Source organism: Aquarana catesbeiana, linkage group LG04, assembly GCF_042186555.1.
Source record: "Aquarana catesbeiana isolate 2022-GZ linkage group LG04, ASM4218655v1, whole genome shotgun sequence".
Classification (NCBI taxonomy): Eukaryota; Metazoa; Chordata; class Amphibia; order Anura; family Ranidae; genus Aquarana; species Aquarana catesbeiana.
This window is the reverse complement of record NC_133327.1, coordinates 411260654-411287190: the sequence shown is the minus strand read 5'-3', so window position 1 is coordinate 411287190 and position 26537 is coordinate 411260654. Positions and strand designations below refer to the sequence as shown.

Here is a 26537-nt window from a genome sequence, read left to right as displayed (position 1 = left end):
TTTCCCTAACCATCTGTACCTGTGGCACAATGAACACACATCAATCAAAATGGCCTCTTCCTTACTCTACTCGAAAAAAGTTTTCACATATTTAGTAAACAAGCCACTATCTTTGTACTGCATCCTGTGTTGGCAGAGTAAGGTATTTGTGAATTGTGTTACAATACATAAGGTATGTGGCAAAGCTAGGAGATTCATTTGACTCCTGTCAGCTGAGAACAGGAAAAGAGACTACAACGGACACTGAATCACTAAAATTGGACTAGTGAAGATTGGAAGAAATTGACTAGTCTTTGAGTCTTGATCTCTGCTGCAACATGTAGCCAGGTCAGTGCAGTATATAAGTGCAATATAAATCTTGGGTTACGAGGTGCAATAAATCTGTAGGAACTGTGCGATATCACGTTCGCATGGGACAAACCCTTACATGTTTCCAGCATCTTGTTGCTAGATCATGGTGTTAGGCATTTAGGCTGATCTCAATACAAAGTAAGGTTCAACCTGTGTGTGTATATATGAATATAGTAGATATCGTTATCTTTATGTTTATTCGTTCTAGCATGTTTATGGACACGCCAGATGATGAAAGGACAAAGTTACTGAGCTGCCTTGGGGCATTCAGACAGTTCTGGGGTGACCTTCCTCAAGTAAGTACTGTATGTAACTATCCATTGTGGCTTTTTTAAGTCAATATGCACAGAAACTGAACTTCTTAGTGCAAAGTCTGTTGGTCAGATGATAGCCATGTGTTGCAGTGTTACTGAACCACATGCCAAAGGCAAAATACACTTTACTGTTTTACCTGCCAAAGGATTGGAATTCTGTTCTGTTTGGACTTCCTTGTGATTTTATATACACCTTCTACACTGGATCATCAAGCAGATGGCAACTATGATTCCTGGTTCAATGGCCATGTTTGGACAATGATGTTTCCAGTATCCCTCTCTGTTTACTTTCAGCTCTCACACAGAGAATCTCCTGAGAGGAGCTGAATAGGAACGAGTCATCCATTTCTATGACGCTGTCGGCTACACAGTCAACAGTGTCCTAGCTAACAATGGTCTAAACATGCACTGAGGACAGAGTGTCCGCAGTGTGAACAATCCAGCCCCAGTGCCAAACCTTTTATACGAGAGGTTCATGTACCTGTTCCCAACAGGTACATGAATCTGTCACCCATACCAATATCTATCCCCCAGAGGAACAAAGGAATTCTAAAGAGTGCCTTTTGGTACTTTTCATGAATTCCCTAGTGTTTTTTAAGCTCTGTAATCCTACGCTTGTGGTGTCTTCCCTGCCTAAAGTGATTGTAAAGTCTCAGTTTAAAAATAAAATAACAAACATGTTATACATACTTCATCTGTGCAGTTGGTTTTGCGCAGAGCAGCCCGGATCCTCCATTCTCGGTCCCTCTTTGCTGCTCATGACCCCTCCCTCCTATCGAGTGCCGCCTCAGCCAGCAGCTTCCTATGGGGGGCACTCTAATCGAGTCACAGCTCTGTGTGTCCATTCAGACATGGACCCCCGACCTGGCCCTGCCCCCTCTCTCCCCTGATTAACTGACTGACTTTGATTGACAGCTGCGGGAGCCAATGGCACTACTACTGTGTCTCAGCCAATTAGGAGGAGTGTCCCAGACGGCTTAGACATTTGTGGACATCGCTGGAGAGAGGTGGGGCTCAGGTAAGTAATTAGGGGAGTGCTGGGGGGGGGGCTGCTACACACACGGTTTTTTATCTTACACATAGAATTCATTAAGATAAAAAAACTTTCTGCCATTATAGATAGATTACAAAGAACATAACCTACTCCTCATCTCCATACCCTTCCTTGGGAGGAAGTTGTCACCTCACAAGATTTCTGGCAAAATCAATAGACATATTTTTGCATATAAAATAGGGCTGTTACTGATTAAAATTTTCATGTTCGATTAATCGACTAATTTTGATTAATTATACCACACATACAGATCCATACAGTGCACTAGACACTGCCTCTCTAGTAGACATCTGTGGAACTACAGCACCCAATATCCCTAGAAGGCAATACAGGAGAAGGGGCTGTGTACTACAAATCCTCTCCTGAGGAGGGGAGACATGGAGTTTTACTGGGCAAATTACAGGAGAGCGGGGTCTTATTGACGTCACTGGACTCCCCCCCTCCCCCCCCCCCCCCCCCCCTTCCCTTCGTTAGCAGACCGAGGCACTTGGGGAAGGGGGGAGGAGTCCGGTGACGTCGATGTCCGTGATGTCACCGGATCTCCGACGGAACTCCCTGAAGACCTGGAAGCCGGCGGAGAGGTGAGTACCGATCAAAAGAATTTTGATCGATCAAAAAAATGAACGATTAATTGAGGAATTAATTGTTAATTTACACAGCCCTAATATAAAACTCTTAATCAATGGTATATTTAGCAGGATGGGAATAAAATATCATTATTAGGGTTTACATATCATTTAAAGTGGAAGTTCAGGGTTTTCCTAACTAAGCTTAAAACTGCTTCCAACTATTCTGTAAAAAGATGCTTATACTTGCCTATTCACAGAAAGCTCCGGTCTGATCACATGATCTCCTCAGTGGCCTGTTTCGGGGGAGAGCAGAGTTTGCCGACAACGGCTGCAATTCCTGGGCGGTGACGTCAGCCATAGTCCTACTATGGCGCATCCTTTGTCGGCTGTCCCTCCTTTTCCCTGAAGCCACTGCTAGGAGCTGATCATGTGACCTGACCACCCTGTGAATAGGTATGTATAAGCATCTTCCTTTCACAGGATAGTTAAAGTAGTATTTGGGGGGGGGGGGGGGGGGGGTTTAGTTAGGAATAGCCTGAACTTCTACTTTAAGAATTTGGGCAAAACGTTGCATTAAACAGGGTAGCACTTTTGGAATGTTTACAAACACCACTATGGCTGATGGTGTTTTAACCTTTTGCTGACCATGTAACGCATATATGCAATGGCAGGGCGGGTGGGTCTTAATGGCAAGCCACTGCACATGTGTGCCCATGAGGTTCTGTGCTCAGAGCACTCACCCAGCACATTCATTAAGATGTCACCACCAGTTCCCAGCCACTGTTTGTGATCAAATGGACTCCCAATCTTGTAGCCACTATTAAAGGAAATTACAGCAATTGCAGGATTGGTAAGCCACCTCAGCTTCCTGGTGTTTGGATCCATTTAAAGGCTACTGGGGGGTGGCACCACAGGGATAAATATAAAGCTCTTAGGCCCCTTTCACATTGGGGCGGTGTCGGCGGTAAAGCGCCGCTATTACTGTCGGTATTCAGCCACTAGCGGGTGCGGTTTTACCCCTCGCTAGCGGCCGAGAAAGGGTTAAAAACCACCGCAAATTGCCTCTACAGAGGTACTTTGCCGGTGTCTTGCCGAGAAAGTTCCCCGGCGGATAAGTACCCCCCTGTACTGCGCAGGCGCAGCGCTTGTGCAGTACGAACGACTAAGGAGCCGCCGAAAATAGCTGAAGCTGCAAACCTTCAGTCAGCTGTACACGGCGCCTGCGCCCTGGGTCCAGGTTCAAGCCCCACCAGACCTAGAGGTAGAATAAAAAAGTGCCGAGCGAAGCAAGGCTGTGCCCGAAGCGCGGCGAGCGAAGCGCGGCGAGCGAAGCGCGCCCACGAGGGGCCCTCTTACAGGCGCTGTGTACAGCTGATTTACAACTATTCGGCTCCGGCTATTTCCGCCGACTCGTACTACGCAAGTGCAGTACAGGGGGGTCCTTATCCGCCGAGGGGAACTTTTTCGGCAGAACACCGGCGATATAGCCGCGCTGTCCCATTGATTTCAATGGGCAGGAGCGGTGAATACACCGCTCCTTCCCCGCTCCAAAGATGCTGCTGGCTTTCACACTGGAGGCAAAGCAGCGGCACTTTCGGGTCGGTTTGCAGGCGCTATTATTAGCGCAATAGCGCCTGCAAACCGCCCCAGTGTGAAAGGGCCCTAAATGTTTATTCTTTTAAATTAATATCTACTCTTATGCCAAACTTAAAGCGTGGAACTTTAACAACTTGATAAAAAATCTTCTTTAGCAAGGAACATACATTCCACTTTAATAATTATGCTACCAAAAGGAGTGTGTGCTGTAAATTGCAGAACTATACTCCATCGATTTAACAGTTTCTCAAAACCGGTATTGCTAACTGTCAAATTTTTGCTTGTGTCCTCAAGAAAAAAACTGTCAACCCATCAAACGGCTGGTGTCATAACTGATCACATGTGCAGCACCATGGCAGTTGCTGATCAATCAGAAGGGTGTTGAGGATCGGAGGGTTCCGCTTTAAGCTACTTTCACACTGAGGTGTTTTTCAGGTGCTTTAGCGCTAAAAAAGCGCCTGTAAAGCACCTGAAAACTGCCTCACCTGCACCTGCAGTGTGAAAGCCCGAGTGCTTTCACACTGGGTCGGTGTGCTTACAGGACAAGAAAAAAAGTCTGCAAGCAGCATCTTTGGGGCGGTGCGAGAGCGGTGTATAAACCGCTCTGCCCGTTGAAATCAATAGGCAGCGCTACCAAAGCGCTTCGGCAGCGGTGCTTTGGGGGGGTTAAGAGCGCACCGCTAGCGGCGGTAAAGCGCTGCTAAAACTAGAGCTTTACCGTTACCGCCCCTCCTGCCTCAGCTTAAAAGTGCCCTTAACCTCCCTGGCAGTTTTCCCGAGTGTGGCTCAGGGTTACATTTCAGCACCATTAGCGGTAACCCCGAGCCACACTCGGGATTGCGCTGCAGGATCCTGGTGCAGTATACTTACCTTGTCCCCAGGATCCTGCGATGTCCCCACGCTGTGTTCACGGGCTCTGCCCTCCGCCCGATGCCTCTGTGTGCTGGGCTCCGTTCCCTGGGAGCGTCGCAACGCACGGGGGCAGAGCCCGGCGGCAAATTTAAAAAATGTAAAAATCATAATACATACAGTACACTGTAATCTTACAGATTACATTACTGTATGAAATCATTTCACATCTCTTTTGTCCCTAGTGGTTTGTCCAGTGCCCTGCATGCAGTTTAATATGATATACTATTCTTTCTGCCTGGAAACTGGAGATTGTCCATAACAACCAAAAAGTGTCCCTTTTACATCAAAAGTGGATTTAGACCAGCTAGAAAACAGCGATAGTAAATTAGAACACTTGCAGAATTGAGCGGTAGTGAATCGTGGGGAAATTAATTTTATTATTATTTTTTATAATTATTTATTATATTATAGTTTATGATTTTGTGTTTCAAACTTTATCATACTGGGATATCTACTAGACTCTTGTTTGGACAGCTTTAAGTGTGTTATTGCTAAGAATTACAGGCCTACGACATAGAACGCCAAATTTCTATGCAAAATAATTGTTCCAATTCGAGACGCAAAAATCTCAAATAATCATACCGCCAGGGAGGTTAAGGTTCTCTGCAGATTGGCCTCTACAAATTCGGCACAGTGCCTATAAATAGAGAGCAACTGAGCATGTGCAGAGCAGGGTGAGACAGAGTATTACTGGATTTTAAACAGTATAGGTACTTATTTTTAATGTTTTACATAGCTATACCTGCAAAAGGTGCCAGCATGAAGTGATCTAGCAGGACTTAATTTTCTGACTAATGTTCCACTTTAAATAAAGAATATGAGAATATAAGATGACAGTTGCATTTTTTTCCATGTATGTATTTTCTTTTTTTCTGTTCATTCTGTAAGCTACTTTTCAATTTGTACATTATGTCCTTCTGTGTTTAGGAATCTCATGAGCAATGTGTGCAGTGGATTGTGCGGTTTATACATGGGCAGCACAGTCCGAAAAGAATCTCCTTCCTCTATGACTGTCTGGCAATGGCAGTGGAAACTGCTGTACTTCCTCCGAAGTATGTAAACCTACTCTTCTACTTGTTCCTGCTAATCTTTTGAGACTCTCTCTTTGACAAGCCATTGTTCGAGGGATTCTTTATTTTAATGGCTAGTAACATGAAAGGTTAGGCTACATGAGGAATGTACCCATGCTTGGCTGTTTGAGTGAAGAACCAAAGACATGGGTGAAACAAAGAAGCAAGCAAATCCACTTACATAATACTGGGGTTTTTTTTTTCCTTAAAAGGTCATTGCACCCATTCTGTTGAGGGGGAAAAAAATATCGCCAAAGTCAACTGTCATCTTTACAATGTAAAGATGTTGGCATGTCATACAGAATACTGAATTACTTCAGTTTTGTAAATTTTGATGTTTGATCAGAAACCCCTTGTGCAGTAAACCAAAGCTGTTCTTAGCAGACTTCCGGTAGAAGCAGTTATCATTACAGAGTAATGATGTGAGATTTCTGAGACATTCATTGTACAGCCTGAGTGTAGTTGAAAGGATGAGAAATTTTAGTTCGTTTTTAGAAAATCATGGCTTGCTGTGAATTGGAAAGGAAATTGACCACTAAAAAACTTTTGGTAGCTTTTTAACAGTTATTGAGTGAAATCTTGCGTGTTAAAAATGTGCCCGAGTCTTCTGCCACATACACACTAGGGGGGTTATTTATGAAAGGCAAATCCACTTTGCACTACAAGTGCACTTGGAAGTGCAGTCACTCCAAACCTAAGGGGTAGATTTGAAATGAGGGGAAGCTCTACTGATTTTATCATCCAATCATGTGCAAACCAAAAAAATTTTTTTTTATCTTCCTTGCATGTCCCCCTCGGATCTACAGCGACTGCACTTCCAAGTGCACTTGCAGTGCAAAGTGGATTTTCCTTTAGTAAATAACTCCCTAGGTGTCTAGCCCCTGTTCACCCAGGAGGTGCAGTGTCTAACTCCACTACGTACAGATCGTGAAAGTCTATGACAGGCGAAAATATGCTTTGGCTGGATGCAGTACCAAGTGGTACTCGTGTTTAAAGCCCTATGCACATAGCCTTTGACAAGCTGCAGACAAAAGAGCCAAACCTGGACTGCATCTGTGCCTCCTGGGTGCATGAAAACACCGGGATTGGATGCACAGGGGCTTGATGCCCAATTGTGCATGTGGCCTGTAGAGCTTTACAAGAAAAATCTTTTGCTTGTTACTTGCCATTTTACAACCATATTTATCACATTACCAAATAGCTATAATAATTACTCACAATGTACCTCTCTTGTTGATATTCCTTTTATACAACTTTCTACTTTTTAAAAGTTAATGCATGGGATGCATTAAGGTGAAAAAAAAACGAGGGTTTACAACCCCTTTTAAGGGTATTAATATCTACTTATTAGGGTCTACTTGTATAGTTTATGTAAAGTAACACATGCAATTTTTTAAAAAGGATTACTATAGCCAACTTAGGTATATTTGTAAGGAGTAGAAGTTTGTAATTCTCTACTTCTAGCGTTTGCAGTTTCCTGTACCCTAAAATACAAACGTGCATCCCACTTCTAAATGAAAAACATGAGCATTTGTTCTGATATCCATAATCTTTTTGTACTGATAATAACCATTAACAGGCTTGTGGAAGCTCATTGGCCGTTTCAAGAAAATAAATAAATAAAATAAACTAGTAAATGTTTGGTAATGTTTAAAGCATTTGTTTTACTTGTTTCAGAATGGTATGTGAAGCATTGGTAAATTCCGATGCACTGGAGTGGGAAAAAACACAACTTTGGGTGCTGACATTTAAACTTGTACTAAAAATCATTGGTGGAGTTGATTACAAGGTATGTGTTATGTTTCCTTTGATTTTCCTGTATGTTTTGTCTGTTATTTGGTTTTAAAATGTATGTTCAACCAAAACTTAAAGTAGAACTATAGGCAAAACCTTCTTCTTTTTTTCATTTTGGATCGAATAAGAGAGGGATATAACCCCTGTCAGTTTTTATTTATTTATTTTTTAATCATGTTTCCCATTACAGAGATTTCCCTTCACTTCCTGTCCCATAGCCAAACAGGAAGTGAGAGGAAATCCCTGCAAATTAAGTGCATTCCTTGGGGAGCTCCAGGTCACTAGAACTAGTGTCCCCATTAAAAGATTTTCTCTCTTACTTTTCTGGGGACAACCCAAAAAAAAACCCTGCATTAAGCAAGCCATAGATTATGTGATTTTTCTTTTCTGCATCCCGTGGTTGACAGTCAGTGTTGATGGGGTAATCCCTGACACGTAGCTATTGTGTTGTCTGGCCAGGGGCACGGGCAGCTGTCCCTGCCAAGTGAACACAGTGTTTAATGCTGGTGACTATAGCTGCTGGCTATAATCGCATGCTAAAATCTGACATGCTGGTTGTACTCAAGGCGATCGATGGATTGACTTGGATGCAGTCAGCCTGCCCATAGATGGATCATATCTAGGACAGTTCAGCAGGGACCAGGGTCGGCTTTACTGTGCCCAACAACATTTTTTTAGAAACAGGAAGGTAGATGGAGGGATGGCTTTCACAAGGTTTTCAAACCTAAGGAGACAGAAATATATATTTATAAGATCTAGCTGCCGTTGGTTGAAGCATGCATTATGTATTTTTGATCCATTGTATGGTTTTCAGTAAGTCAGCCTGTATTGCATCCCTATATGATAGATGGTATGTTCACTGTACTCTGATCTCACATATCTATATAGTTATAAAGCGGCACCTGCCTGTTTGTTTGTCTAGGTGGATGACCTTTTATTACATGATGAAAAAATGTGACTTGCAACGTGCCAATGTGTTGTTAAATATACTATGTGTACTACTATACGACGGATCAGCTATGATGTTCCAAAAGTACCATCAATTAACATCTTTTGTAAATGTGGTGCTTAGTTGTCTTAAGCTTGTACGGTTTACAAATTGTACTAAGCAATACATTTTATCTTGATTTTGAGAAGTTTGGCCACACCATTCTAACTTACGAGGCAAATATGTAGACATTAAATTATGTTAAACCATAGGGACAGATTTACTAAATCTCGTGCACACAGAATCTGGTGCAACTCTGCATAGTAACCAATCGGCTTCCAGGTTTAAATGTCAAAACTTAAAGGACAAGCACCTTTTTCAGGCAGAATTTCACTTTTTACAATCAATAGAAGCGTTTTCTAATGCCATTTCTGGCCCAGCTATCCCAATGTGTTATTCTCTTGCTTACCTCATTTATAGAAGGTTTTGAAATCTTGTCTGTCTATTTGTATTTTTTAAATGGTTTTCAGATTCCATCACTTCCTGTAGACCAGGGAGTGAATTGCCATCTTTAGGCATATAAAAATGGCAAGGGCAAAGGTAAGGCCTTGCTCTCAAAATCAAAGCTTGTATTTTTATGCAAACAATATACATTAATAGTATATTGATACATAGGGGAGCTGAAATGTATAAAAAAAAGAGCTTTTAATTGAAGTTAGAAGCTGATTGGTTACTATGCAGAGCTGCACCAGATTCTGTGTGCACAAGTTTTTAGTAAATCTCTCCCATGGTCTGTATTGGTTTATTTAATTGCTTGAGTTTTTAATTATGTTTTTTTTTTACAACTTTTAGGAATTTTTTTTTCTGAATTGGTGCAACTGTTTACAAATTAGTGCAGTTAGGACATTTTAAAGAAAAATTAATAATCTTCATTTTATTGGTAACTCGTGCTACAATGTGAGGTTTCCTCCTTTCACATCTAACTTGTAAACAGGCTCCCTGCCTCTCTACTTGCATTACTACAAAGGCGACTGATTCCACTAGAGCAGGCATGTCTTAAGCTTCTTGCACATGGGCTTTCAAGAGTGGGGCCAAGCCACGCTGTGTGTGCGTGTAAGAACAACTGTCCACCGGAGTGCGTTTTTTGAGAGAGCCTGCTCGAGTGCCCCCCTAGCTATTAGGGGCACTCTGCAGGGGGGAGGAGCCTTGACCGCTGACGGTTGACCTAAAAAGAGGAGGATCGGGGCTGCTCTGTGCAAAAACCATTGCACAGAGCAGGTAAGTATAACTTTAAGATTAAAAAAAAACACACACACTTTAGAATCACTTTTGGAGCGCCAACTATCCATTATTTTTGCACAGTTATAGCTGTTCACGTTTTTGAATTTTATACATTGGAGTTTATCTACTTTTGGGGCATCGCTCTTTTTTACTACCAGGAATGAAATCATGCACCAAACCAGCACACTGCTTTTAAATGCCTTTTGCTAGGAATTTGGTGATCTGGGAAAACCAGTTGCTTATAGTTGTCCATGTACTGCCCCGGCCTTTCCTATACTTTGCTATATTGTTTCCAGAGAAAAATGAAATTGTATTGACATTATGTGACCTGAATTTGCAGCCTCTTCAGGGGGTATGCTTTAGCAAGTTTTCTGCAATCTACAGTATCTGCACTGGTGTACAAAACCTAAATATGATAGACAAAATGATAAACAGTATGATGCAAAACTCAGATATGATAAATGGAGTGATTTTTGTGATTCTAGTAAAATGACAATATTTCCTAAATGGTGTTGGCAATTTATTTTATAGTGACTGATTTTACTTGGAAAACTGTGCTGAGAAAGTACAGATAAGTCACTGATTTGTAACTATTCAGCCAGTATGCCCTGGATCACACTGATGCTATGTGTGAAACACACAAGATTCGCTGCGTTTCCCTGCATCACATCTCGCTACATAGCAATTGCACGGCGCCCCTGTGAACTGCTGCGGGCATATAATGTTAAATTAACAACACCCCAAAACAGATCACAAAATGCAGTACGATTGCCAGAATCACATCATATGGGTACAAACACCCATGCACTGTGATTCAGGTGCGGACAAATGGGTCCTGTACCTTTTTGGTGCAGATGAAATTTGAGCCATGCAAAATGTATAGCTCAAATTGCACAGCACAGGCATGTTATGTACATAGGTGTCCTGCACCACACACGTGTGAACCCAGGCTGAATCTGAAAAGATTGTACTGCCCTCCTGCATTATTTTTCTGGTCAGTTGCTCGCTTGATAGTGAAACCAGCATCTGTCTGTCCTGACAGGTTTATTTTAAAGTGTATCCATGGTTAAAATTTAAAAACAAACATTTTCACATTTATCAAAGAATGAGAGATAAGAAAACTATGTTCAGTATCCCTCCCTCAGCGCACACAGAGAAAATGTTGATAAAACAATAGTCAGCAGCTGCTATACTAAAACGAGATGCATCAAATATATGTCAAAGAAAAATTTCTAAAACATTAGCAGCGCTAGTGCAAAAATAGCAAATATTTAAAAATATCAATGAAATTGCCCAAGAGTCCACTTAAACAAAGTATGAAATGGTGATCCACTCAGTGAAAGTCCATTAAGAAAAGGCAGGTGAGTATAAACTAGACGATCGTGGAAGAAAATATTAGCAGCGATCCCAAGTCTCCATCACCACACCACTTGTGCCACAGCCCTGTAGGTAATCCACTTACCAGACCCTGCTGATTAACACGCTTATCAATCAAAGGGATAATCGCTGTTCCCTGGACACTTCATGTGTATTTTGCTCATTGCAAGCAATAGATAAAAAAATTCTACATAGTGTAATCCAGTACAACAATTATTTCTTAATTATCTCACAAAAAAAAACACTCACAATGTTTGCATAATATAAGGGCATGTAACATCAATACTATGTCAGTCGTGCGTTCCCCTCTAACCTCTCACCGCTCCCGCGGTGTTCCCGGGAAGGAGAGACGAGGATAAGCCAACTCTGTAGATAGCTGCTTAGCAACAACTTGACGCGTTTCTGTCATCACTTTCATCAGAGGGCGTAGGGGTCTGACCTAAAAATCGGAAATTTATTCCAACGGTGATAAAATAAATCACATATATAGCTTAACCTTCAGTGTATAGTGTTTATAATAATTATAGTGTGACTTTATAAGAAGATACAGTCGCTGCCTGATATCGATTGGTCATGCGATTGATAAAAACACCCAAACATATAATTAATTAAAATGTAAAAACACTCTAATAATAGTCAGGCAATACAATAGTATCATTTTATATTCTAAGATGTAATAAAATTTATACTAAAATCGAAAACTCTATTAGAAAGCAAATAAAAATCGCTAATAAAACTATTTAGATCTAACTCCACGTTCTGTGGCACAAGTGGTGTGGTGATGGAGACTTGGGATCGCTGCTAATATTTTCTTCCACGATCGTCTAGTTTATACTCGCCTGCCTTTTCTTAATGGACTTTCACTGAGTGGATCACCATTTGATACTTTGTTTAAGTGGACTCTTAGGCAATTTCATTGATATTTTTAAATATTTACTATTTTAGCACTAGCACTGCTAATGTTTTAGAAAATTTCCTTTGACATATATTTGATGCATCTCGTTTTAGTATAGCAGCTGCTGACTATTGTTTTATCAATATTTTCTCTGTGTGCGCTGAGGGAGGGATTCTGAACATATTTTTTTCTCTCTCATTCTTTCCCCTTTTTCTCTCTTTTTTTTTTTTTTATGTAGTTTAAGGATTTATTAATTCAATTCAAAGAAAGCATGTAAAACACTAAACTGCATTAGCAAAAGATGTAAAAACACAATTTTTTTTTTTTTTTGCAACATTCTCAAATGCACTTTGAATTTGTTCTTTGTAGAAAGGTTGAGCCATGTTATGTCTCATAGTGTTTAGTTAGGGGTGTGCATCATTAATACTCGCTCTATAATTAAGACCTCACAGACCCTATGGGACAGAACCAATAGAAGAAGAAATAAAAAAGATAATTTCACTGGGGGGGGGGGTAGGTGTCAGGATGACAGTATGAATTAGCTACTAATCTTGAGTAAAGTAAAAGTACAATTTTATAGACTAGGAAAAAATAATAAAAATAGGAAAAAACATAAAAAGGGTTACTGTGTATAGCAGGTTCACATGATTTGTACACCTAGTGTTACAGGAAAGGTCATGAATACACACACCTTTAGAAGCAAAATAACATAAGAAGAAAGTATTAGGAATAACCTCCTATAAACTACAAAAATTTCCAAGCTACAATATTTAGAAAGATATTAAAATACAAGATATTCTACAAGCAAGCCAACATAGAAAGCCTGTGCATATCAGAATCTGTGGGAATCTCTCATTCTTTGATATTTGTGTTTTTATTACCGACAGCAGCCATGGATGCGGTTCAATTCATTAGTAACCGGTCAATCAATTTAGATTCTGTATTTACTACTGATATAACACCGGTAGATTATGTGGATCATAGTCTGGGGTACACAGTAGAAAAGCAAATACGTACCTGGTGGAATATATGCACCTTTGAGCAATATTTAAAAGATAATATCATTATGAGAAGCCTCAGGTGGGAGTTAACCCCACAGGATGGCTTAATTGACGAAAGATCTATGAGCGAATGGCTCGATTTTCTTCAACGGTGTAGGCTTTAAACTGCAACAGCTTGTATTAAAAAGGAAAAAACAAAAAATGAAGCTATTGGAATCAAAAATAGCTGATTTACAAACAAAATTAGATCCTATTAAGGATACACCGCAAGCATTGAATTTTAATGCAGATATTAAGAGAAAATGAGAGAAAATAGGGACACACAGAAAAAGAAAATTAAAAAATATCACAGAGATTTGTGCAATTTTAGGACAAATAGCATTTATCTATGGCATTTAAATGCCAGTGATACAAAGGAAGTAGATGAAAAGTTTAATTTTGCACCCCCAAACCCCGCCCCCCAGTAAGATCAGCTCTTTCTACAGGAGGTAACACCGAACCCCAAAATGGTCACACATTCCTCATCCCCACATACAAAGGGGTAGAGGTGGCAGAAGAGGCAATAGGGGGAGAAAGAGTGAAAATAATCGCATCAATAACAATAAAAATAAACATGAAACAAATGTGAATTCACACTACCAGCACACACAGGACAGTGTGAATTTTCAAGAAGGATTATCAGCACAAAGGTACTCTGATGGTAATAAGGATTATTATAGCCCTTACCCTATTAGGGAACAACATCAGATTAACCCTAAGCTGAATTACCAATACCAGCAGGATAATGATTATCATTGTGCCAATCCCAGACCAAATCCATACCGACAATATGAGGATAGAGATCATTGGAGTCCATATCCGATACCTCCAACAGATATAAGGTGTTAAATCACCATAATGTTTATACCCCCAAACTGATCTGTCGGACCAGTCCGGTCGAAAAGTCCGCTCATGTGTACACGGCATAAGGGGCAGTTTACAAGAGTACGGCGGAACTGCACCCAAGATAATGACTATTTGGATCAAGTGCAAATTCTAAAAAAATGCTTTGTAGAAAAAGGGTATAGAGGAGATGTTCTGGATAAAACGATAGACGAAATACACAATTATACCTCAAGATAATTGTCTGATCGATAGGCCAAAACAAACCAATACCAAACACGAATGGGGATTTATCCGTGGGTTCCATGCCCAGTATAGAGAAGTGGAAACAATTTTCAAAAAATACTGGCCATTACTGACCACCGATAACATTTTAACCAAAGCAATTGCGGAAGATCCAATTTTTATTTACAGAAAGGGACAATCGGTGACAAGATTGTGAAAAAAGATAACCCGGGTTTCTTTGCATGCGGTAGGTGTATATCGTGCAGACAAGTCCATACCGGACTGAGAGGCGTAACGGAATTTCAATCTACAGCTAATTCAAAAGTGTTCAAAATTAATGATTTTATTTCATGCATGACCACACATGTGGTATATGCACTACAATGTCCGTGCAATCTGATGTTTATCGGACGTACCAAATGAACTTTAGGTAAACGGGTGTCCGAACACATCAACAACATCAAAATAGGGTATAAGGACCACAGTGTCTCAATGCATTTTAAGATCAAACACAAAGGAGACCCCTCAGGACTAAAGTTTCTGGAGTGTAGAGAAATTGCACCCAGATTGGCGTCCAAATGTGAGATGAAATGGATATATTTAACTGACACACTAAGTCAGAGGGGTATGAACGTGGAGTTAGATCTAAGTTGTTTTATTAGCGATTCTTTAATTGTGTTTTAATAGCGTTTTCAATTTTAGTATCAATTTTATTATATCTTAGAATATAAAACGATACTATTGTAATGCCTGACTATTATTAGAGTGTTTTTAGATTTTAATGATATGTTTGGGTGTTATCAGTCGCATGACCGATCTCTATCAGGTAGCGACTGTATCTTCTTAAAAAAGTGGCACGATAATTATTATAAACACTATACATTGAAGGTTAAGCCATATATTTGATTTATTTTATCACCGTTGGAATAAATTTCCGATTTTTAGGTCAGACCCTTACGATGATATTTGCAAAGTTTTTTTGACAGATAAAAGATGGGGATAGTATTATTACCTTTACTACAACTAATGTTGTGCTGATTAGGTGATGTAAAAGGTAGATTTATCCTGATACCACTATGCAGACATCCTGAGTTTGTTGATTTATAGTGTTTCTATAGCAGTGTTTCTCAATTCCAGTCCTCAAGGCGCACCAACAGGTCATGTTTTCAGGATTTCCATTATTTTGCACAGGTGATTTGATCAGTTTCACTGCCTCAGTAATTCCCACAGCCATTTCATCTGAGGGAAATCCTGAAAACATGACCTGTTGGGGCGCCTTGAGGACTGGAGTTGAGAAACACTGTTCTATAGTATAGGCACCATATACTGAGCAATCTAGATTGAGCGATCATAATCTAGTTGCAGAGCATTTGAGATGACTTGATTTGCTCGTGTAATATGCTAATATACTCCTGATGTTATAAACAAAAAAAAGTTTAAGTGGTGTATAGCAAAAACAGTTTTATTTTATTTTGCATTTGTAATGTTATTATGCAAGAGAGTACCATATATACTCGAGTATAAGTCGAGGCCCCTAATTTACCACAAAAAACTGGGAAAAATGTATTGACCCGAGTATAAGACGAGGGTGAGAAATGCAGAGGGTCAACAATGCCCATCTGCAGCTGCCTGCCTCCCTGTGTCCTGTGCAGCCTACCTGTACCCTGTGCATGTGTCCTGTGTCCTGTACATGTGTATGTGTCCTGTGTCCCTGTGTGCATGTGTCCTGTGTGCATGTGCAGCCTCCCTGTGGCGATCTCCATCCTCCCTGTGGCGATCTCCATCCTCAAACGGTGGCCGGCGTGTGATGATGCTGTTCGGCGGCCATTCCACAGTTCAAAAGCCGCGCCTCCTCCTCGTCTGTGATAGGCTCACCGCTGACTGCCTATCACGGACATTCTCTCATTCTCATACCACGGACGAGGATGAGAGATTGTCCGTGATAGGCTGTACACTGACAGCTGTTCAGCCTATCACAGACGAGCAGGAGGCGCGGCTTTTGAAAGCTGCAATAGCTGCCGAACACTATCATCACATGCCGGCCGCCGTCTGCCTGCATGGCACGCTGATCATGCAGACAGGCGGCGGTGACTCGAGTATAAGTCGAAGGGGACACTTTCAGCCCAAAAAAAAGGGTTGAAAAATTTGACTTGTACTCGAGTATATACGGTATATACAATTGCTAAATCTAATGCAGATTTAGATTGACAGGTGAAGTGTGTTGTCAATTAGTCTGCAGCACACGTAGGAGTGTCCCTCTGACAGAGTGTGTATTTGTAGTTCAGAGCTGCGCTGCGTAGCTACACCCTCTAATGAAAGTGATGACAGAAACACGTCAGCGTGTTGCTATGCAGCTATCTACAGAGTCGGCTTTTCCTCCCCTGTCCTTCCTGGGAACACAGCGGTGAGAGGTTAGAGGGGAACGCACGACTGACATAGTATTGATGTTACATGCCCTTATATTGTGCAAACATTGTGAGTGTTTTTTTTTGTGGGATAATTTTAAATTAATAAATAATTATTGTACTGGATTACACTATGTGGAAATTTTTTATCTATTGCTTGCAATGAGCAAAATACAGATGAAGTGTCCAGTGAACAGCAATTATCCCTTTGATTGATAAGCGTGTTAATCAGCAGGGTCTGGTAAGTGGATTACCTACAGGGCTGTGGCACAAGTGGTGTGGTGATGGAGACTTGGGATCGCTGCTAATATTTTCTTCCACGATCGTCTAGTTTATACTCACCTGCCTTTTCTTAATGGACTTTCACTGAGTGGATCACCATTTCATACTTTAAGTGGACTCTTAGGCAATTTCATTGATATTTTTAAATATTTGCTATTTTTGCACTAGCGCTGCTAATGTTTTAGAAATTTTTCTTTGACATATATTTGAAACATTTTCACATATTTCAATTCTAGCCTTCTTTTATTAGGCCTCATGCCCACTGGTTTATTGTAAAACGCTGTTTCTCCTTACAGGAGAAAATCTGCTTTAAAAACTCCCCTAGGCTGCGTTTTTTTTAAATGGGCTTAGCAGTGTTTAGTGTCATTTATTTAATTGGTCAGAATTTCAGTTTATTGTGGCTATTGAAATAAATAAACACTGAAGTGCTAAACACGCCTAGTAGTTATGTGTGTTTAGATGCATTTAGCAGCGTCAAGTGTGTGTGTTTTTTTTTTTTTTTTTTTCTGCCAAAACTCTGCTGTTTCTGGACGCACTGGCAGAGGGTTTATTTTTCCTGCTTTTAAACTCTCCTGCCACTAAACGCTGCTAAAAGCCTCGGTATGCATGGACGCCTTCCTTGAATTCTGTGACACATATTCACTATGCTCTTCTGATAGACACTGCTATGTCGTAGAATTTACAGAACCTGCCTTCTCAACAACAGAGGTTCTTAGAGGAGGAGTTTTAGGAGACAGATTAAGTACAGGAATCAATGTTTGCAGGTAGCATGGTACCATGGGATATGTAGTCTTTTAGACATTGAAAGTAAACCGTAAAAAACAAGCTGCAAAGCATGCAGGGAATCCAGGAAGTTATGAAAAGAGCCAGCAAACACTTAGAACGCGGAACAATAAAGGAGATTTTTTAAGTAAGCTTATATTGGATTGTCAAAAATAACTATAGTTTGTATTGTTATTACAGCGCCAATGTTATAGAAGTGTAAACTGCGATGTTTTCAGGGCTGTGGACAACTTTTAACTTTTCTCCAAACATGGTGGATGTGTCCTGTAGTTAGAACTGATCTCTGAGCTTTTGAACTCCTTGATTCCCTTCTTAGCCCAATATGCTCTGTAAAACCTTAAATAACCCCCCCCCCCCCAAGCCAATCTGTGCAAGTTGCCCCTATGTCCCTGATACCATACATGGTAAATAGTGATTTCAGCTTTATATTTTCACTGACACTAGTTTCACTTCCCTGCCTGTATAATGGTCTGATCGTTGCTCATTGTTCTTCTACTTTATAGGTATACACTGTTTTCTTGTATTGCCTCATTACCATTCCTATTGAATTTCTGCCTTCAGTGATCTTTTTATTTTTTTTTTTCTGTATTCTCTCTAGTCCTGATTTTTAAAATGTGTACGTTACTCTTAACCTCTGATTCATTGTCATTTGTTATTACTTTGTAAAATTCAATAAACATATTAAACAAGAAAACCATGACCATAGAGCTCCTTTAACAAGCAAAAATGACCATGGTAGAACTGTTGCAAGTGAATATAACAACTGTCTTTAGCCATCTAATCCATGTTTGGCATATTAATGTTTTCTATTTTGTCATCTTTTATTCTTAGGGTGTCAGAGACCTATTAAAGGTGATACTGGAGAAGATTCACACTATTCCCAATACCGTGAGCTCTGCTGTTGTACAGCAACTTCTCGCAGCAAGAGAGGTAAGTTATATGTGCCAGACATTGTTATATCTACAACTGTTTTCTGTTCGTCTTTATGTCCTGCTATGTTTGTAAATATTGAGGTTACTGTAGTGTGCCTTATTTTACTCAATTGATTCAGATAGTTATATGTCTGTATTTGGCAATCAGTTTGTGTCAATCGGCTCATACACAGCTTGATTCCATACTTCTTTTATTCGACATCCAAAATTGAGTATTCAGGTTCCCAACACTATGTCCCATCATGGATCTCACCGATATATATAATTGATAATGCATACAATGAATAAAGACTCATTCTTCGATTTTGTCGAAAATGCTATGTATTGGAACTGTTCCTCAAGTGCTGGCTTTTTTTTTTTTTTTTTTTCTTTTTTGTAAAACTACAATTGGCAGTATTTCAGTTTTTTTTTTTTTTTTTTTTTTTTTTCTTTTTTTTAAAACTCTGATAAGGAGAATTTTAAGCTGGCCACATATGGATTGAAAATTTCTTCAGTTCAGCAGAGACTGGCTGAATTGTACTCCAAATGTGGCCACCTCCGCTGAACTTGTTGCTGATCAATGTATTCTGACAGTGGAGTGTCCCTGTCCCATTGTAAGAATACAGTGTGTCAGCAGGAAGGATTCCTTAGTTCACTTTGATTCTGTGGATGGAGGAATTATTTATTTATTTCCTGTCGCATCATCATGGCAGCATACACGTTGGGTTGTGACTCCGCCTCCACAACCTGATAGGACCACATAGCTATAAATTAGAGAGTAGACACCTGCCCCAGTATTCTCTTATTTTTCCTCACCTGTCAGGACGCACGGATCAGCACCCCCTTACCGCTTCGCCCCAGCCAGGTTCCAGCCTCTCCTGGGTGGAAGTCCTTCTTGTACAGCCTCTAAACGAGCTAAATGGAAGGAGCCCCACTCTGGTGGTCTCAGGGGCACTCATCTCAACTCACTGTTTGCCAGAAGACAAGCCTTAAACAGGCTTCAAGTGCAACAGCCCGCAAAAGCCTTAAACAGGCTTGCTGGAGGATTGGCCAGGGAACCATCTGTATGGCCTCAGAAAGTAAGCCTTAAACAGGCTTCATTGTGTGCAGCGGTCTCCATCCCCCCCGCCTCTTTCTCCCCCCCCCCTCTCTGACATACCGTGGGTGTTCTGCTGGGCTCTGTGGTCAATGCAGTGCTGTGGGGGACCGCCGGGCGTTCTCGGCGTCCTCGCGCATGCGCAGTACGGCTCTTTGGGCGCTTCTAGGCTATTTGCCAGTCTCCAAGATGGCGCCGGGCGCCTCGCGGCGTTACTGCGCATGCGCGGGCGTCCGACGCCAATGGCTGCGGATTTAAAAACCACAGCATTGCTGTGGAGGCTGCTAATGGTTGCTGCATGCTACAGGCGCCTGCTCTGCGATCCATAGCAAAGAAAAACGCTCTACAAAGGTGGGTCTTCCCTCCTCCTCCCCCCCCCCCCCCCCTCCTGTTCAGGCTGGGTCAGTTTCTACATTTGCTGCTGTCTTTTTCTTGCAGGTTTCCAACCCACTTATCATGGAGACCGCTGCCCCAGCAGATCACCGCCAGCCTACTAGGTAAGGGGGGGAAGAAGAGGGTAAGTAGCGAAGATTGAAAAAGAGAGCACTTCTAACGCTACCTAAATTGGTCAGCCCTACCAGGTCCTCAGGAACGTCTGCGTCAAGACATAGAGAGTCCTCACGCAGGAGAAGTCGCTCCAGACATAGACGGAGCCGCTCCTACCATAGGAGAAGCCGCTCAAGAGGAAGCCGCAGAAGAAGCCGCTCCAGATCACATTCTCGGCATGGTCGATCCTGCCACAGAAGGTCGTCCTCACGTAGGCACCGCTCCCCTGCACGCCATTCCCGTCCCGCCGGGAACGCATGCTGGATTTGTGGTACAGCGGCTCTTCCGGATAAGCTGGTTTGTCAGAGATGCCTAGAAGAGGCCACAAGAGAGAGAGCCTCAGAAGTCGGGGACTCAGCCCCTCAGGCCTCAATACCAGATGTGGATCTCTCCACCATTACCTCTCCAGCCCGGGCCAGCACATCAAAGGAGCAAGACTCCCTATCTGATAATGAAGGCCTGGAGGTGTCGGCCGGATTCGACTTTGGCCTGACTCCTGACTCCAGAAGCTGTACCCACTCAAGGAGCCTAAAGTGAACCCTCTGGTATCCCCTCCGGTAGTGGACACATCTTTAATGCGCCTCGCCAGGCATGTTACCCTCCCGCTAGAAGATGCGGTCACGTTTAGAGACGTTCTTGACCGAAAGATCGACACGGATCTTAAGGGGGCTTACCTTTCGGCCGGAGGCGCATGCAGGCCTGCGATAGCACTCGCGGCAGTAGGAAGGGCCATCTCGAGTTGGTCTTCAAACACGGAAAAGCTGGTATTAGAGGGGGCAGACCAAGAGAAAATAGTGAAGGCATTACAAGAGTTAAGCTTGGCTGGTGATTTCGTGGCTGAGGCCTCAGTTGACACTATCAGGTCTGCTTCAAAGTCTATGTTGGCCTCAGTGATGGCCAGAAGAGCTTTGTGGCTGAAGCCCTGGACGGCGGATCCGGCATCCAAGTCTAACTGGTGCCGTATTCCGTTTGACGGTGAGCACCTTTTTGGAACAAAGTTGGATACGGCCATCTCCAAGGTAACTGGTGGAAAATCCGGGCTCATTCCCTCAGATAGGAGGCCCAAACAGAGACCTCCTCCTTTCAAGCGGAATCTCCCAGAAAGGTATAGAGACGCGAAAGCGTACAGACCAGGGAAGGAGTACCGAAGGAACTGGAAGAACCCTCAAACTTCTTTTATGAAATTCCAAAAGCCTAAGACTCCCGCTCCCAGTGACCAGAAGCCTTTTTGAAGGTGCGCCCGTCCGGCCAGCAGTAGTAGGAGCAAGGCTTCCCAGTTTCAGGCTGGTCTGGGCGGGAACCATACACGATACCTGGACCCTGGCCACCGTCAGTTTCGGCCACAGATGGGCCTTCAAAAATCAACCCCCAAGAGATCATTTCTGCCCAACCCGTATTCCTCCTCCCGGGGAGAAAAGGTTGTCCCTTCTAACTTATGTCCTAGAACTTCTTCAAAAACGAGCGATAGCAGAGGTCCCGCCAACACAACGAGGCAGAGGATTCTATTCTCCACTATTCCTCGTCAAAAAGAAGTCAGGGGACTTTCGGCCGGTTCTAGACCTGAAGAAACTCAACAAGTCCATCAGAGTGGAGTCGTTCAGGATGGAAAGCCTGCAGTCTATCCTTCAGGCCATAAACTTGGGAGACTGGATGCTCTCCATAGATCTCCAGGATGCCTACCTACACATACCAATTCACGTGGCATTCCAAAAGTTCCTGCGATTCTCGGTGGGCCAGGAACACTTTCAATTTCGAAGCCTCCCTTTCGGGATCTCTACGGCCCCCAGAACGTTTACAAAGGTTCTGCTTCCAGTAATAGCCTCTTTGAGGGAGAAGGGTCTAAGGGTCCACCATTACCTGGACGACATTCTTCTCCTCTCAAACAGCCAGGAATCACTCGTGCAACATCGCGAGATCTTAGTTTCCACCCTAACGAGTCTGGGTTGGATAATCAACTGGCAGAAGAGCAACATTCAGCCTACCCAGAGGATGGTCTTCCTGGGAGCCGAACTAGACTCCCGAGCCAACACGGTAGAACTGCCAAGGGAGAAGTTGTCCCTACTAATTCAGAAAGTGGAAGATGTGGTTCCAGCATCATACTTACCGGCCAGAGCATACCTCAGCCTGCTGGGGTCCTTATCAGCAACCATTCCAATGGTCAGATGGGCGCAATGGAATACCAGACCTCTGCAAGCCTCCTTCCTGTGCCAGTGGGACGGATGGTCCATGTCCCAATCGATTCGCATCTCAGAAGAAGCCAGATTATCTCTACGGTGGTGGACTCACCCCGGCAACCTCAGCAGATGCAAACAGATAGTCATTCTCCATCAGGAGGTAGTAACGTCGGACGCCAGTCTGGAAGGATGGGGGGCACACTACCTACATTATGCAGCTCAGGGCCGCTGGCACTTCAAAACCAGGGATGTTGTGTCAAACGTCCTAGAGATGAAGGCAGCCTTCCAAGCCCTTTTGGCATTCAGCTCTCTTCTGAGAGGGAAACAGGTCCTCATCCAAATGGACAACCGAGTGGCTGTGGCCTACATCAACAGGCAGGGGGGTACCAAGAGCATCTCCATGATGCGGGAAGTTGGTCCGGTGATGCGATGGGCTCAACTGAACCTGCAGGACCTGAAGGCGGCCTATATTCCGGGAATTCAGAACAAACTGGCGGACTCTCTCAGCAGGACATTCGTTTCCAACAACGAGTGGTGTCTAAGCCCGCAGGCCTTCGCCCTCATATGCCAGACATGGGGTCATCCAGACATAGACCTCGCAGCAACACCAGAGAACAGGAAATGTCAAAGGTTTCTGTCGAGGAACCCCTTCCCCTCAGCGGAGGGAACGGATTGTCTCCAGCATACCTGGAACTTTCGCCTAGGTTACATTTTTCCACCAACCCCACTGATAGCCAAGTTCCTTCTGAGGCTCAAACACTCAGCAGCTCTAGTCCTGGCCGTGATTCCCTTCTGGCCACGGAGGCCTTGGTTCACCACCCTCCTGCAACTGAGCACAGCGGATCCAATTCCTCTTCCGGTGACAACGGATCTACTAACCCAGGGCCAGCTACTACATCCGAATCCAGAGAGATTGCACCTAGCGGCCTGGAGACTGAAAGGTCTAGGTTTCTAGATCAAGGCTGTTCGCAGAAGGTAGTCGAAACCCTGCTTCTAGCCAGGAAATCTTCCACGAATAACACCTACGAGAGAGTCTGGGGGAAGTTCTCTTCCTTTGCTCAGGAACAAGGTTGGGACCCTTCTTCCCCATCAGCAATACAAGTGCTTGAGTTCCTACAGTCAGGCCTAGACAAAGGCCTTAGATCCAGCACCCTGAAAGTTCAAGTCTCTGCCATCTCTGCTCTGACAGGGGTTAGGTGGGCACTTAATCCTCTTGTAGTTCAATTCCAGAAAGCATGCCTGAAGCTAAGGCCTCCCAGGAAGCCTTCATTCCCAACATGGGATCTATCAACTGTCCTAGAAATTCTATCCGGTGTACCATTTTCCCCTCTTGAAAATACATCCCTCTGGGACCTGACTTTAAAAGTATCATTCCTAATTGCCATCACTTCAGCGAAAAGGGTCTCGGAAATGCAAGCTTTACTGATCAAGGACCAACACCTGATGGTTTACCCAGACAGGCTAACCCTGAAACCTTCAGACAAATTTATCCCAAAGGTTTCCTCTGCATTCCACTTTAATCAGGAGATTGACCTCCCGGCTTTGAGCACAGATCAGGGCGTTCCTCATCCCCTGGATGTTAGGGGCAACATTCTGCATTACCTCTCGGTGACCGAGTCTTTCAGGAGATGCGAGAACCTTTTAGTCATCCCACATGGGTTCAGGAAGGGCCAGGCAGCTTCTGCCCGTACCATCGCCTCATGGCTCGTGAAAGCTATCAAGAAGGCCTACTCCTTAAGCACCTTGCAAATTCCGGAAGATCTTAGAGCGCATTCCACCAGGGCAATGGCTACTTCATGGGCAGCTTACTGTAAAGTTTCAGCGGAAACCATTTGTAGAGCGGCCACTTGGTCTTCAAGAAACACCTTCATTTCCCAATATAAAATAGACGCTGCACGCTTAGCAGCAGTTGAATTTGGGAGGGCCGTCATACAGGCCAATTCTTCTGTTCCTTGTCAATAAATTTGATTTTTTTTGCATTCCCACCCAGTTTGGCGAGTTACTCCCCAACGTGTATGCTGCCATGATGTGACAGGAAAACGGAAAATTGTATACTCACCTTTCCGTAATTTTCCTTTCCTGTCGCATCTTCATGGCAGCATACAATCACCCACCCTCTGAGGTGACATGTGTATATATCTACAGAGAATACTGGGGCAGGTGTCTACTCTCTAATTTATAGCTATGTGGTCCTATCAGGTTGTGGAGGCGGAGTCACAACCAGAGGCGTATCTAGTGAAAATGGCGCCTATGGCAAGCACTGAAACTGCACCCCTGTAAAAACATTTGAAACCCATCTTTCAGATAACCTTAGCAGAAAAGACAGCTAACAAAATGACAAGTCAAGCTCTTTAATCTTTCAATTAACAAATTATGGATTGGCACTACATAAAAATTACAACTGCACCTTCCTTGCAGACCTCAGCGCACACACACACACACACACACACACACACAATGGTCCGCAGGCACACACTGATACAAAAATCACTGATGATACCAACACTGGCACTCAGTCATTAAAATACATTGGTGCACACAGTAACTCATACAAAAACAATGACACACACACTATCGTTAAGATACACTGACATACATACCTGTATGATGTCAGTGTAACTGTATGTCTTTGTGTGTGTGTATATATGTATATAAATATATATATTACAGGAGGAGACGATCAGAGACTGCAGACATGGTACAGGAGACGGTCAGAGACTGCAGACATGGTACAGGAGACGGTCAGAGACTGCAGACATGGTACAGGAGACGGTCAGAGACTGCAGACATGGTACAGGAGACGGTCAGAGACTGCAGACATGGTACAGGAGACGGTCAGAGACTGCAGACATGGTACAGGAGACGGTCAGAGACTGCAGACATGGTACAGGAGACGGTCAGAGACTGCAGACATGGTACAGGAGATGGTCAGAGACTGCAGACATGATACAGGAGACGATCAGAGACTGCAGACATGATACAGGAGACGGTCAGAGACTGCAGACATGATACAGGAGATGATCAGAGACTGCAGACATGGTACAGGAGACGGTCAGAGACTGCAGACATGATACAGGAGACGGTCAGAGACTGCAGACATGATACAGGAGATGATCAGAGACTGCAGACATGATACAGGAGACGGTCAGAGACTGCAGACATGATACAGGAGATGATCAGAGACTGCAGACACAATACAGGAGATGATCAGAGACTGCAGTTTCTGGCTTACCAACAGTCTATTTTCCAAGCACAATTAGTAAGATAATAAATGGTTAAAAAGTCTGTGAAGATCCAAGCCTGAGCAGCCCAAATCCTGAAAGGCCATATAAAAACCAAACAAATCAAATCATCAGGAACACTGTATCACACTTTTGCAGCGTCTTCCAGAAGTCTAATCATCAATGTGCTCATCCGTCCTGTGTGCAGTGTAAATAGATAAAGCGAAGAGCAAGGGAATCATTTTCAACCAGTGTGGGTGCTGGCTGATCTGCATACAGGACAGGTGAGCTGCTGCTGCTTAGACTTCTGCAGCTGTGACACAGTGTGAGAGAGAGACCCATCTCCTGATATCACCTTTGCCATGAGCACTCCTCCATCCTCATTACATGTCACAAACAACGGGAGCTCCTCCTGGTATCAGCTCTGTAATGAGCTCCCACCTTCTGTCCTCACCTTATCTATGATCTCCCTCCCCCAGTCAGCCTGTATCACTCACCTGTTCTGCTTGATGATGTCTTTCAGGGCAGCCCAGGTCACAGCGTCCCCCCTCCTCCTGGGCACTGTGCTGAGGCTCCTGAAGAGTGGGTGACAGACACCTCCGAGCTCTGCACCCTCAGGACTGAGGGAACCAACACCATCAGCAGCATGCAACAGGTGGCAGCCATCTCTCTTGTCATGTGATGGCAGTCAGCTGACATTTCTGAGGGCAGTGATTGGCTAGGACTCCCTGCTATCTACTTAGCTGTAGCTGGCTGCTACATCCCTCCCAGCACACTGTGTGGGCGGCGCTGGGTGAGAGCGGAGCGGTTCAAGTTTTTTAGGAGGGGGGTCAGACACCTCAGCCCAGTTCATCCATGCCCAAAAATGAT

At 43.3% G+C, this 26537-nt stretch overlaps 1 protein-coding gene across 2 annotated transcripts in view; it reads left to right on the top strand.

Moving 5' to 3' along the window:
* Nucleotides 1–26537, top strand: part of MED23 (mediator complex subunit 23) — a 151868-nt gene that overhangs the window by 12990 nt on the left and 112341 nt on the right. For both annotated transcript variants that reach the window (XM_073627286.1, XM_073627285.1), the window contains exons 3-6: nt 560–647; nt 5724–5848; nt 7544–7655; nt 18551–18649. In XM_073627286.1, coding sequence (XP_073483387.1) covers nt 560–647; nt 5724–5848; nt 7544–7655; nt 18551–18649 — 424 coding nt within the window. The remainder of the gene's footprint in view (nt 1–559; nt 648–5723; nt 5849–7543; nt 7656–18550; nt 18650–26537) is intronic.